The sequence below is a fragment of the Cnephaeus nilssonii genome, assembly GCF_951640355.1.
Source record: "Cnephaeus nilssonii genome assembly, chromosome: 12".
NCBI lineage: Eukaryota > Metazoa > Chordata > Mammalia > Chiroptera > Vespertilionidae > Cnephaeus > Cnephaeus nilssonii.
Window position 1 is genome coordinate 7,493,727 of NC_137083.1, and position 12,414 is coordinate 7,506,140.

The 12,414-nt window shown below is 57.5% G+C and overlaps 1 protein-coding gene across 2 annotated transcripts in view; it reads left to right on the plus strand.

Moving 5' to 3' along the window:
• Positions 1-1,707: 1,707 nt before the first annotated feature.
• Positions 1,708-12,414, plus strand: part of PDE1C (phosphodiesterase 1C) — a gene marked incomplete at both ends in the record, with an annotated part of 288,273 nt that continues 277,566 nt past the window's right edge. For both annotated transcript variants that reach the window (XM_079786145.1, XM_079786146.1), the window contains one exon: positions 1,708-1,807. In XM_079786145.1, the coding sequence (XP_079642271.1) occupies positions 1,723-1,807 (85 nt within the window). The remainder of the gene's footprint in view (positions 1,808-12,414) is intronic.

The following is a 12,414-nucleotide window of genomic DNA, read 5'->3' on the forward strand; positions in this document are numbered from 1 at the left end:
TTTCAGGTCTGTCTGTCCACGGAGCCCTCTGCACGCTCCCACGTTGTAGCCTTTCCCAGTCTCACCGCAGGGTCTGAGCCCGTGACACCCATCCCCTCGGGATCGCTGAATCTTGCCATCACCCTAAGCACACTATCCACGTGAGGGTGGCTCCAGGTCTGCCTTAAGAGAAGTCACAACTCAAGTTCCAAGTACATCTGCATTAAAAAATGCTTATTTCTCTAAAAACATATGGTCAATTGAAGAAGAGTCAATTCCCGAGACATTCATTCACCGGGGTTCCAGCGGGCTTGAGGGTTTTATGGGTCCCCTGACATTTTATGTAGAACACAGTACATGTATACACATGTATGTACATGTGCCTTTCTTGGGAGAGGGTTTCTAATTTTAGTGGGATTCTGGACCCACTGCTCCCTAAACTCAATTGGAGCCAGTTAGGAATATACCCAATGGACGCTCGTGATATTGACAAACGTTTGTTAATCGTGTCAAATTCCATCACAACAAAGGAGGTTAACTTGATCGTAGTCCCACGGTCACCTGAGCATATAGCTGGCACTGTCATTCCACACGTGACGTGGGGTGTTCACCACCAAGGGACTGGTGGGCTCCGGTTTCCGCCCGGGACACAGAGCAATGCAGTGTAGGCGCCTACTAACTGCCCGCGGGTCGGAGGGGAGGATGGCCCCCGCGCACACCTTGCCTGCGCCCGTCATTCCAGGTGCGGGGAGGACCAGTGACTGGTGTCCTACAACGAAACACCTGTGCCCACGCTGCCGCTTTCTAGCTGTCGGACCTCAGTCCAGCCTCTCCCGGCCTGTTTCCTCTTTTGTAACAACAGGGTCCGCTGTGGGATTGGTAAAACCTCTCCCCCCTCCACAAATACCTGGAGTCTCACATTTGGCTACACCCAGAGGCCAAGAGCTGGGAAGAGCCGTTTGCAATGAGCTAGAGCTCGGCTAATGTATATTAACATGTGCACATAGACACACAGGTCCTTATGTCTGCACAGGGCAGCGGCTCTGGGGCAGGCGGTCGGCCACCCTGTGGGTTCCTTTGATAAGGATCTGCGGGGCGGGGGCCGCGGGGAAGTGATGGGGCGCAGGCTGGGTCAGGGGGCCGGCGCTGGGAGGAAGTGGGCGTGGCGACGTTCCCGACTTCCTTGTTTGGAGTAAACTTTGGCAGCATCTGCCCGGCTCCCGACGTTTGCTTTTCCATCTGGCGATGTGCTTTTTGGGAGCGCGCCTGCCTGCCAGAGAAAACATCTAGAAGCACGGCGCCACATCCGAGCCGTTCCCTCGGGTCCCCAAACCCCACCAGCCTCCAGAGAGGGGCCGGCGAAGCCCAGAGAGAGAGCAGCCGCGCCTGCAGCGCGCGGGGTGCAGCGACTCTCCGCGACGCGGGCGGAGAAGACGGGGATCTCGGCTCCCACGCCCCGGCCCCGGCCCCGGCACCCCCGCGCCGCGCGCGCCTCCCCGTCTCCGCACCCGCGCGTCCCTGGAAGTTGGCGCTGGGGATGGGGCGCTCGCCGCGCCGGCTGGCTCCGCGGTGCGCCTAGTGCCGGAGCGGACTTGGCACTCGCCCGCCGCGCGCAGCAGCCGGAGGCGCCGGACCTGCGGGGACCGCGCGGCGGCCGGGGGCGGGGACCGGGCTGAGCGCGGGCGGAGGGCGCGGGGCTGCGGGCACCGCCGCTGGGGGACCCGCCACGCCAACGGCGGAGCCATGACGGACGCCAGCAGCAAGAAAGAGGGCTTCAAAAAGTGCCGGAGCGCCACTTTCAGCATCGATGGCTACAGCTTCACCATCGGTGAGAACTCCCCCATCGACTTGGCTGGGCCAGGACCCTTTCGGGTGGTGGTGGTGTGGGGGTGCTGTCTAAGTGAGGGAGGGGGAGCCGGGCCGGGCTGCGAGGCGCTCGACCGGCGGGAGCCCGGGGAGCGGCTACAGGGCCGGGAAGTCGCGCGCGTGTGGCCGCGTCGCGCGTGGGGCCGTCCCCGCGGCGCCCCCCCCCCCCCTGACTCGGAGTCCCTCAAAAGCGGTGTCAGAAGCACACCCCTCTAAGGGCCTGGTTTCCTTGCTGTGATTTTAGGAACTCAGCTCCTCGGGAGGGGAGAGAGACTGGGCCGGAGGCAGAGAGATGGAGATAGAAATAGCGGGAGGGAGCTCAGCGACAGAAAGACGTGGACACGACAGACGCCAAGACAGAGACACACAGAGGGACGCCCAGAGAGACAGAATGGCAGGCACCTGGACACAGAGACGTTAATGGAAACATCGGGACACCAGGTCAGAAATACCGAGGCTAGCAGATGCCAAGGGAGACGCCAGTAGAGGAATGACAGATGGGGGACAGTGATGGAGAGAGAGAGGCACAGGGTGGGAGAGACAGGCACATGGAAATAGATCCAGACAGACAGACTGGATGGGAGTTTCTGCAGAAGGAGAGAGAGAGAGAGAGAGAGAGAGAGAGAGAGAGAATGAATGCAGGCAGGGAGGGGTGTACCTGTTAGTGAAATATTGGGGGGAAAGCTGTCTCCTGTCCTCTGGGCCCCCAGTGGCTCTGGGTCCCCCCCCCCCCCCCAAAGCCGTCACCAGGAGGGCACCAGAGGGGCCGGGGCAGCAGAAGAAGCAGGAACAGGAACAGGCCGACTCTGGAGGATTTCTAGAAGCGCAATTGTGTGGTCCCAGATTATGGGTAGTTTTAGGGATTTTAAAACATTGCGTAACTGCCCTCTGGAAATACCCGCGCACACGCTCACCAGCAAGCCATCAGGTCCCTCACGTGCTCTAACGAGGACTGGACACTAATTTAAAAACAGCTGCTGGGTGGAAGGTCCTATCTCAATGCCACAGGTCCTTCACGTCTGTTGTAAAACTGCGTTTTTTATGCTCTTGGCCTGTTTTTCCTCTGGGGAAGTTTATCATTTATTAATTTGCAAGCACTCTTAATGGATATGCTAGGTATTAATGACACATGTAATCAATATATTAATTACATAATTCTAATGACGAGATATTAATAGAGAGTATGTAATTACTGTTGTTAATCACAGAATAATGATGTGACTAATGTATATTAACATGTGCACATAGACACACAGGTCCTTATGTCTGTGTGCTGTGGGTCTGTACCTTTCCAGTGCTGTCTGTCAGGTGCTTTACAAATATTTCTCCCAAGGAGGACTCATTCCCGCATCATCAGTGCGGGGCCCTGGCGGCCAGGACTGGCTCGGAGATGGTACAGGTGTCTTACCGCGCACACCTGTGGCCCCCGCTGGCCGCACGGCTTCTGCAGGGAGGGGTCGGTGGACAGCCCCCCTCCTGCAATGTGAGAGGAGAAGCCCGAGGAGACCCCGGGGGTCCCCCGAGCTCCCCTTTTCTCAGGAGTCTGACACTTTGTCACCAGGAATCACTTCCCCGTCTAGGCTGTTAGTTATGCAAAGTCCCGGTCAGGCACTTCGCTGAAGGAATTCACAGGATGGTTCTGGCAACATCAGAGTCTGACCAGGGAGGCCTGTGAGGGCGAGGAGGGCCTGCGGGAGGGGAGTGGGGCCCACCCCTGTGGCAAGGTCAAGGAGAAACTTCTCTCTGAGAATGGACACACTTCTGGGGCAGGGAGAGCCTTCCGCTGAGCGCCGCAGTGGGGTGATACTCCCCGGGGCGCATCATACGGGGCACTTCGGTGGTCACCAGGCTGGGGCGCTGGGACAGGCTCTACAGTGCGCAGAGGTCAGAGGAATTAAATGCTTTGCAGGGGCAGGGGGAGGAGGGGATGGCCCCCCACAGTGAGGAATTACCCTTAACACCAATAGCACCCCACGCCCCCATAGAGAAACACTGTGGGGTCCCTGACCTGGCCATGAACTGGCTCCTGAATGGCCTAGGCCCTGGCTGCAGGGACTCTGAGACACTGAAGGTCAAGGTCAAGGTCAAGGTAGCTTCGGGGTGTGGACCAGGGCTGAGCTGGGTGCTTTACTCCGCTCATTGGGTCGCCTTTCACCACAAATCTGAAAGGAGCCGAAATGACCCCAATGTAGGAGAAGGAACGCCTAAGCCCCGGACCGGAAGTAATTTGCTGAAAGTCCCAAGCAGAGTGGGGTTCGAGCCTGGCTGCCCGGACGCCCAGCCCAGGGTTTGCCCCAGGCCGTGCTGCCGCCCACAGGGGACTTCATTTCTGTCTGCGCCTCTCACTGTCCCTCACCTCCACGGAGACAGATGGGGGGTTTCTGCTAAGCCAGCGCCGGCTGGGCCATCGCTACTGGGGGGGCCGGGGCTGCCGGTGGGGCCAGGGCTGCGGCAGGACCAGGGTTTGTTAGTCTGCCTCCACGGGGCTGCCTGCTCAGTCCTGGGCCCCGCTCTGTCCCAGGGCCCAGGGCCTTGCGGCCTCTTTATATCATTTCCTCGGGTCCCGAGGTCAGGCGTGCGGTGCAGAGATCTTAGAAACACGGCTGTGAGGTTGTCCGTGTGCCACAGCCAGAACGTGCTGGCGGGGAGCCTCCAGATCTGGGAGTTCCCTCCCCAGGAAACCATCAGGCTAAACTGGCTGTAACTCTTAGCACAGCGAGGGGCCTGTGGGGGCGGGAGCGTCCCTGCCCCTGGGCTTCGGGGCCTGTTGGGTTTGGATTAAGTAGATTCTTACTTTCTCCATGAGGCTGCCCGAAAGACAAAACACAAAGCACTTCCTTTTTCTCTTTAATTTTATGTCTTCAATTGATGGGGGTGACATTGGTCAACGTGAACATTGAGGTTCCATGTGTGGATTGCCACCTGAGTGGGCCTCCTTTCATGGCTGAGGAAGTAGGGCTCAGGGAGGGCCCTCATTTCCGTCTCCCCACAGTGATGGCCTCCAGGGGTCAGGAGGGTGTGAAGTTGGAGGCGTAGAGCCAGAACGAACCCGGCCCCGGATGCTGTGGAAAATTCTGGGTCCGCACCGAGGAGGTGTTGCTAACAGAGGGATGCGTTTCCTGTAGCAACGGCCCCTGGCTCCGCTGCGGCCCTGCTCCTCTCTGTGAGCTCGTCCCCGAGGAGGAAAAAGAGGGGCCCTGGGAGGGAGATCGGAGACCCCAGGGGCTGGAGGGAGGGTTCTCTGCCCCGCCCTTGGACTGCGGGGAGCTGGGAACCCACGCCGAGGGGGGAGGTCTGCTGGTGGCTACTCCTCCCTGAGGGGTTCGGGGCGGACAGGGCCGGGGGTGGCCCAGGCCAGGGGGACTTGGCTGCGGGCACTGGGGGTGTGGCCCCCTCTGCAACCCAGGCACGGAGCCCAGGCTGGGCTTGCTGCTCTCGGCCAAGTGCCTTGACTGTGTGGAGGCGAGACCTCTGGGCGTTGTACACCTGATTGGGGGTGATGGTGGGGCCGAATAAGGACCTAAGTGGAATATCCTGCAGCCACCTGCCAGTAACAGTTGCCTGGGCTCCCCATCCACACATCTCTCCGAGGACTGGAGCAGAGTGTGGCACGAGCCGGCGTCAGATGTCACGGTCCTTGCTCTGACATTCACCTCCGCCTTCTAGGCCCCATCCTGCCTCTTGGTCACGTCCCCTCTCTGAACCTCAGTTTCCTTATATGTGAAGCGGGGAGCATGACCCTCAGTTTCAGAGCTGTGGGGAGGGTCCAGTGCAGCGCAGGGAAGTCTGCTTTGCTAACTCTGAAATGCCTTGGCGATGCCTTCTGTCGTTAGGAACACGTAATGCGTGTTAAACGAGGCTTCAGCTGGAGGAGTGGGGCCGTGAGGGCCAGCCAGCGATCGGAGCGCACAGCTGCAGGGCGCGTGCCAGCTGGGAGCTTGTGTTTGTGGGGGGGACTCTGGGCTTTGGAGCCCCACCAAGACCTGTTGTGCCGGCTGGTAAGGCATTTAGCTCCCCTGAGCCTCAACTTTCTTCTCCAAGTCACCGGGGCTGGTGAGTCCTTCCTCGTGGGTGGACCACGGCCCGGGGAGCAGGTGCCACGCTCAGTGCCTGGCTGGTGCCTTGTGGGTGTTGGTCCAGTGTCTGCTCCCGTGACCTGAAGTCACACTGTGACCGAGCTGGCTCTGGCGGGAGTGGGCGAGGGTCGTGGTGTGACCCTGAGGGCTTGTGGGTCACTCTGGGGCCGGTTAACAGGTGGCCTGCCCCCTGTACATCCGTGCTGGCCCCAGACACCCGATGGGAGCAAGAGCAAAGTGTGCCCGGGCGTCCTGCTGCTCTCCATGGGCTCAATGCCTCTCTGGCCACACAGTGTGCCCGCGCGTCCCCCAGCCTCCACGACCTGGGCGGGGTCATGGGCAGAGTCCTGAGGAGGGGCTCTGGGCAGCTCCTGGACAGAAGAGCGCTGCTCACCCGACAGGCCAGGCCGAGCCAGAATTAGAATCCTGACATTTTCAGCCAGTCAGTCCCTGCCCCCACCTTCTCCAGAGAGGGGAGAAGGGCTGGACATGGAGTCTCCATAAAACCCCCAAAGGGTGGGGTATGGGGAGCTTCCAGGTCGATGGACGCATCCACATATGAGAGTGACACACCCCAACTCCCCAGGACAGAAGCTCCTGTGCTCTGACCCCCCCCCCCCCCCCCCCCCCGATCTCGCCTGTGTTCATTGGCTGCTCATCTGTATCCTTCATCAAGTCCTGTAACAAACCGGTAAATGTGAGTGCTCCCCGAGCTCTGGGAGCTGTTCTAGGAAATATCAAATCCAAGGGGGTGGAGGTCATGGGAACCTCCGATTTGTGGCCAAGTCAGACAGAAGTTGTGGGAACCTGGGGACCTGCCACTGGCGATTGGCATCTGAAGTGGGGGGCCGTCTCCCATGGGACTGAGCCCTTTACCTGTGGATCAGACGTGGCTCCAGGCAGATGGTGTCAGAAGTGAGTGACATTGTAGGGTGCCCAGCTGGTGTCACAGAATTTCTTGGTGAGGAGAAAACCCCACAGATTGGGTGACCTGAAGTGTCAGAAGTGAAGTGTTCTGGCCCTGGCTGGTGTGGCTAAATGGTTAGAGAGTGGCCCATGCACCAAAGGGTCATGGGTTCGATTCTCCGGTCAAGGGCACGTACTTGGGTTGCAGGTTTGCTCCCCACCCCCAGTTGGGGTGTGTTCGGGAGGCAACCAGTCGATTTGTCTCTCTCATGTGGATGTCTCTCTCTCTCTCTCTCTCTCTCTCTCTCTCCCCCCTCCCCCCCGCCTCCTCTGCTCTCCCTCTCCCCCTTCTACTCTCTCTAAAAAGCAATGGGAAAAATATCCTTAGGTGAAGATAAAAAAAAAAAAAAAAAAAAAAAAGAAGTGAAGTGTCTGTGTGAGGAACAGAGGGAAGACGGGAGTTCTTCCTAATGTGGGAAACCACGGGACTGGACTCAAGGAAGGAACCAAACGCCAGCGTGTGCCCGGGCCTCCCGGCATTTCCCTTTCCGACGTGACATTCCAGGGGGAAGTGGTGGAGATTTCCCAGTGTCTCTGCCTGCCTGCGGGGCTGGTCTGTTCCCCTCGGAGGGGATTGAAGCCTTATGACTTGAATCCATGTTACAGAGTTGTTTGTCACGAACCATGAGTGTGAGCACCGGTAGCAGAACGGAGCACCTGGCACGGGTCCTGCCGGGTTTGAGAGGCAGGATGCGTGGAGGCGGAGAGTCTGGGTCTGGAGCTCGGTTGCCTCGGTGTGAATTTTGGCCTCACAGTGTATTTGCGGGGTGGTCTCGGACAAGTTACTGAACCTCTCTGTGTTTCAATGTGTTCCTCTGTTAAGAGGAGATTATTGTATCACCTGACTGCTGGGGTTTTGGAAGATGAAATGAGTTAATGTCCATCAGGCACTTGCAACAGTAGCTGGCATGTAGTTTTAGATAAATGTGTGTTATTATATTATTTCCATCATAATAATATTATTACATATTCATAATATATGCCCATAATAACATATTTCTATAATATTATTAACATGAAAATAATAATAACCAACTCTGAGTCTTGCTGGATCAAACACCATATGTACTGTTCTTGAAAAGCTGTAAGGATGACCTTGACCTACTTTCATGGTTCAAGATTTGCCTTTCCTGCCAAAAGGCATTTACTTACATGTTGTTGGGCATCGGTGTCCAATGCTGTGTAATTAAAAAAATATTTTATTGATTTTTAGAGAGGAAGGGAGAGGGATAGAGAGACAGAAACATTGATGAGAGAAACGTCATGGCTCAGTTGCCTCCTGCACGCCCTGCACTGGGGATCGAGTCAAAACCCGGGCATGTGCCCTGACTAGGAATGGAACCAGTGACCTCTTGGTTCCTGGGTCGATGCTCAACCACTGAGCCACACCAGCCGGGATACAGTTGTTCTTGATGAATCCCTGGTGGACCTCCAAATGTTCCCGTCTCCCTAGCAGTTGATCATCTTTCAGGATTCAGTGCGTCCCTTGCGATGGCTTTGTGAAGCGAGTCCCTCTGTGGATGCTCAGCTCCCCTCTGCCAGGCGCTAGGTGGGAAGGAAGGCGGTGCAGGAGACCTGGGCTCCAGACCCGTCCCGGAGGCTCCTGGCCCCATGCTGCTGGAGAGCTCATCCCTCTCCTGAGCTCCTCCCTCACGTGGCAGCGGACACCGCTTCCTTGGTCGCTGTGTTGTTGGGGAGGTCGCTGTGTTGTTGGGGAGACCGGGAGGAGGAGGTAGGAACCTGGGCCACTCTGGCGCCCATCCACTGGCAGCTGCTGGTAGTGATGATAGGGCAGCTCTGGATCCAAGGGAGCGGGCCAGGCTCCCAGACCCACAGCGGCGTCCCTGGATGGCGCTCACAGCCTGGCCCCGGCTGCCTCCCTCAGCCCCCACCAGCCACGTATGTCAGGTGCTGGCTGGGCTGCGGGCTGTCTTTGTTTTCGCAGGACTTCCCACCAGGCCGCGTCTGGAGCGCCTGCCTCAGCCGCCAGGGCTGCCAGCTGGGTCTGGTGACACCGTCAGCTGCTCTGGGCAGAGCTGGTTGGCACTTCCTGTGCTGGTGGGCAGGCAGGCGCCGGAGGGTGGCGGGAGCCTGGCCGTGGCCTTTCCCGTGAAACCCTGGGGGCGCTCGGTAGGTGGTTTTCCTTGTTGGGCAGTATCTGCTGAATGGAGCGGAGACCACCAGAGACTACGCCCGTGCACGCTGGCCCACAGATGCCGCCGCCGAGGGCTGTTCCATGAGGAAGTCACACGGACTGATTCGACCACCCCTGCTTTTCTGGCTTCGGTGCAGACAGCTGGGCTCCCTCTCTCCTCGGGGGCAGCCTAGATCAGCTCAGGCGGGATCCCATGGGCTTGGGAAGGGAAATAAGAGGAGGGTCAGCTATCTTGGCCTTGATCACGAATAACCGCTAGGATTGGATTGGCCTTTTGGATAGATGGTCTAATTCAGTGGTTGGCAAACTCTTGAGCCGCGGTTTGCCGCTCTGTTGACTAATGAGTTTGCCGACCACTGGGCTAGTTCTACCAGGAAGCTTTCACAAGTGAGGGGGCCGATGGAGTTCAGGTCCCAGGCGCGTCTCTTTTCCCCTTTAGTTTAATTTATTTTTCATTGGGGGATGCTCTGTTGGACCTGCCAAACTGTATATTTTATTCACCGGACATGTATTTTTTTAAATATATTTTATTGATTTTTTACAGAGAGGAAGAGAGAGGGATAGAGAGTTAGAAACATCGATCAGCTACCTCCTGCACACCCCCCCACTGGGGACGTGCCCGCAACCAAGGCACACGCCCTTGACCGGAATCGAACCCGGGACCTCTCAGTCCGCAGACCGACGCTCTATCCACTGAGCCAAACCGGTTTCGGCTATTTTTGTTTGTTTGTTTGTTAATCCTCACCCGAGGATATTTTTCCATTGATTTTTAGAGCTAGTGGAAGGGAGGCGGAGAGACAGAGAGAGAGGAACACTGATGTGAAAGGGACACATTCATTGGTTGCCTCCCACACAATTGAGCCTGCAACCGAGGTACGTGCCCTTGACCGGTATCAAACCCGGGACCCTCCGTCTGCAGGCCGGCGCTCTATCCACTGAGCAAACTGGCTAGGGCTCCCCAGGCAGGTTGACTATTGGAGATCATCTCAAAGAATGATTGTAGTGCGTGTGGTGGGAAGCCCAGAAGTCGAGCTGCTGAGCTCTGATGCTCACCATTCATGAGGCATCGAACTACTCTCTTGACCTTCCTGAACCTTCTCTCTGAGTCTCGTAAAGTAGGAATAATAACGCCTGTGGGCGACATGTCACATGCTAAGTGCTGGGCCAGTGTTGAGACCATCCCATGTGCTCACAAATCTTAATTCCTCTCCCTTCCCTTTATTCCTTTCCTTCCTGCCTGCCAAACCTGAAGGTGTTTCCGCTGCCTCAGAGGTTTGCCCTGGAGTCACCAAATAGGGGGAACCTGCAGCCCTCGGAGGCTCTCTCCCTCTGAGAGGCCCCGGGAGGAAGCTGGCATTGCACAGGGAGCCCCGTTTAACACAATAGGATTTAGGCAGCGAGTGGGGAAGTGGGTGGATTTTTATTTTATTGATTTAAAAAATATATATATTTTTTATTGATTTCAGAGAGGAAAGGAGAGGGAGAGGGAGGTAGAAACATCAAAATGAGGGCGAATCATTGGTCGGCTGCCTCTTGCAAGCCCCCTACGGGGATTGAACCCACAACTTGGTCATGTGCCTTGACTGGGAATCGAACGGTGACCTCCTGTTTCATAGATTGATGCCCAACCACCGAGCCGCACAGGCCGGGCGGATTTTTATTTTAAAGTCATCTGTTCACAATTTCCAAGAAGAGGTCACTGGGTCTAGTGACTCATTGCTCTTTAGCAGTTGGAAGTTACATTAGATTTCTAATTTTGTCAGGTCAATGAGTGCTGCAAGGGAGTCCAGCATCTTAAAGGGGCCCTGCAGGACTCTGAGCAGAAGCAGATCCCACCCCTCTGCCGGGCCGGGGAGGCCCGCTCTCTCAGGAGACGCGTTTTCTTCCTTTCTCGTCACGAGGCCCACTGTTTAAGACAGGGCAAAGTTGAAACCAGGCAGAATTTAGGTAAGACTGTAAGTCTGGTCTTAACAACTGGCTCAAGGAGGCTGCTCTCATGACGCAGCCCTTACGCAGGCTGCTCCCGACGGTGATGGTGAACATGATGAGGCTTTACTGGTTGGGAAGCACTGGCGCTCATATCAGCTCATTCCATCCTGCCAGTGCCCCTGCCAGAGGCCAAGAGCTCCATTTCACAGGCCCAGACACTGAGGCCTCGGGAGGCCAGTGACTAGTTTCAGAGCCATGACCCACGTCCAGTTTCTACACGTCAGGGATCTCAGGCTCCTGCACCCTGGGTGTGGGAACCATCTAGATTCTTTCCTGTGTGCCCACCCCCGCCTCGTCTCATCTGTCATCGAGGGCTCTAGATTTTCTTCTCCGAACCCTTTCCTGTTCAGCCTTTCCCCTCCATCTCGTGTGCCTCAGGTCAGACCCCCCTCCTCTCTCCCTGAGCCATCGCACTATTTCCCAGCGGTCTCGCCTCCCCTCCGAACCCCTCTCCCCGCGGCAGCTGGACTGTTCTTTTGGACCACACAACTGCCCTTGCTGCCCTCCAGTCTAAAAACACACAGTAGCTTCCCACCACGGGCAGGGCCGGGCCTCCATTCCCAGACCGGGCTCACGGGCCCGGCATGATCCGGTCTGTGCGTCTGTCTAGGCTCATACTCTCTGGTGTCCCTGCATGCCCACGATTGCAGTCAGTCGCTTAGGCTTTCTTTGTGGAGTGCCCGCTGCCGAAGGAGAGCTAGGGTGTGAGGCCCTAGGGCTACAACGGGAGTGAAACCGACCCGCCCTGCAGAGCCCATAGACACTAGTGCTGCGTCCTCTGACCTCTGACGGAGGGGCAGGGTGCTGCATGGTTCCCGGTCGTGGGATGGAACCCAGCCGGTGGGGGTGGGGCTTCCCTGATGAAGGGGATAAGGGAGCATCCGGGTGGAGCGGGCAGCCTGTGCAAAGGCCCTGTGGCTGGAGGGCGGATAGAGGAGGACTATGGGCCGAGAAGAGGCCGGAGAGGTGAAGGGGAGGCCAGCGGCAGGGTTTTGGTCTTTTTCTCAGGAGTGGTGGAGGGCAGCTAACGGTTTTAAGCAGAAGAGACACCTCAGAGGTGTGTTCCCAGAAGCACACTGTGGTTCCACTGTGCCCCGGGACTCGGTCTGCTGCCGTGCGGTCCCCAGCTCCTCCAGGGCGCACAGCTCCTCCAGGGCGCCCGGGCCTCCCGGGTCCTCCTGAGTTCACCCTCTCCTCGGATAAACCGGACGCACGTGCACACTGTCAGAGGCAGGGGGCCCGCGGGGGCCGGGGGCTCCTCACTTTCCTACTCGCTGCATTTTGTTCAGAAAATGAAGAGAGGGTTATTCACTTCACTCGCCTGTGAAATGATGCAGCTCATTTTCGGGACCCGGGAAAGGGAACCTCATCTTTCAGAGACGA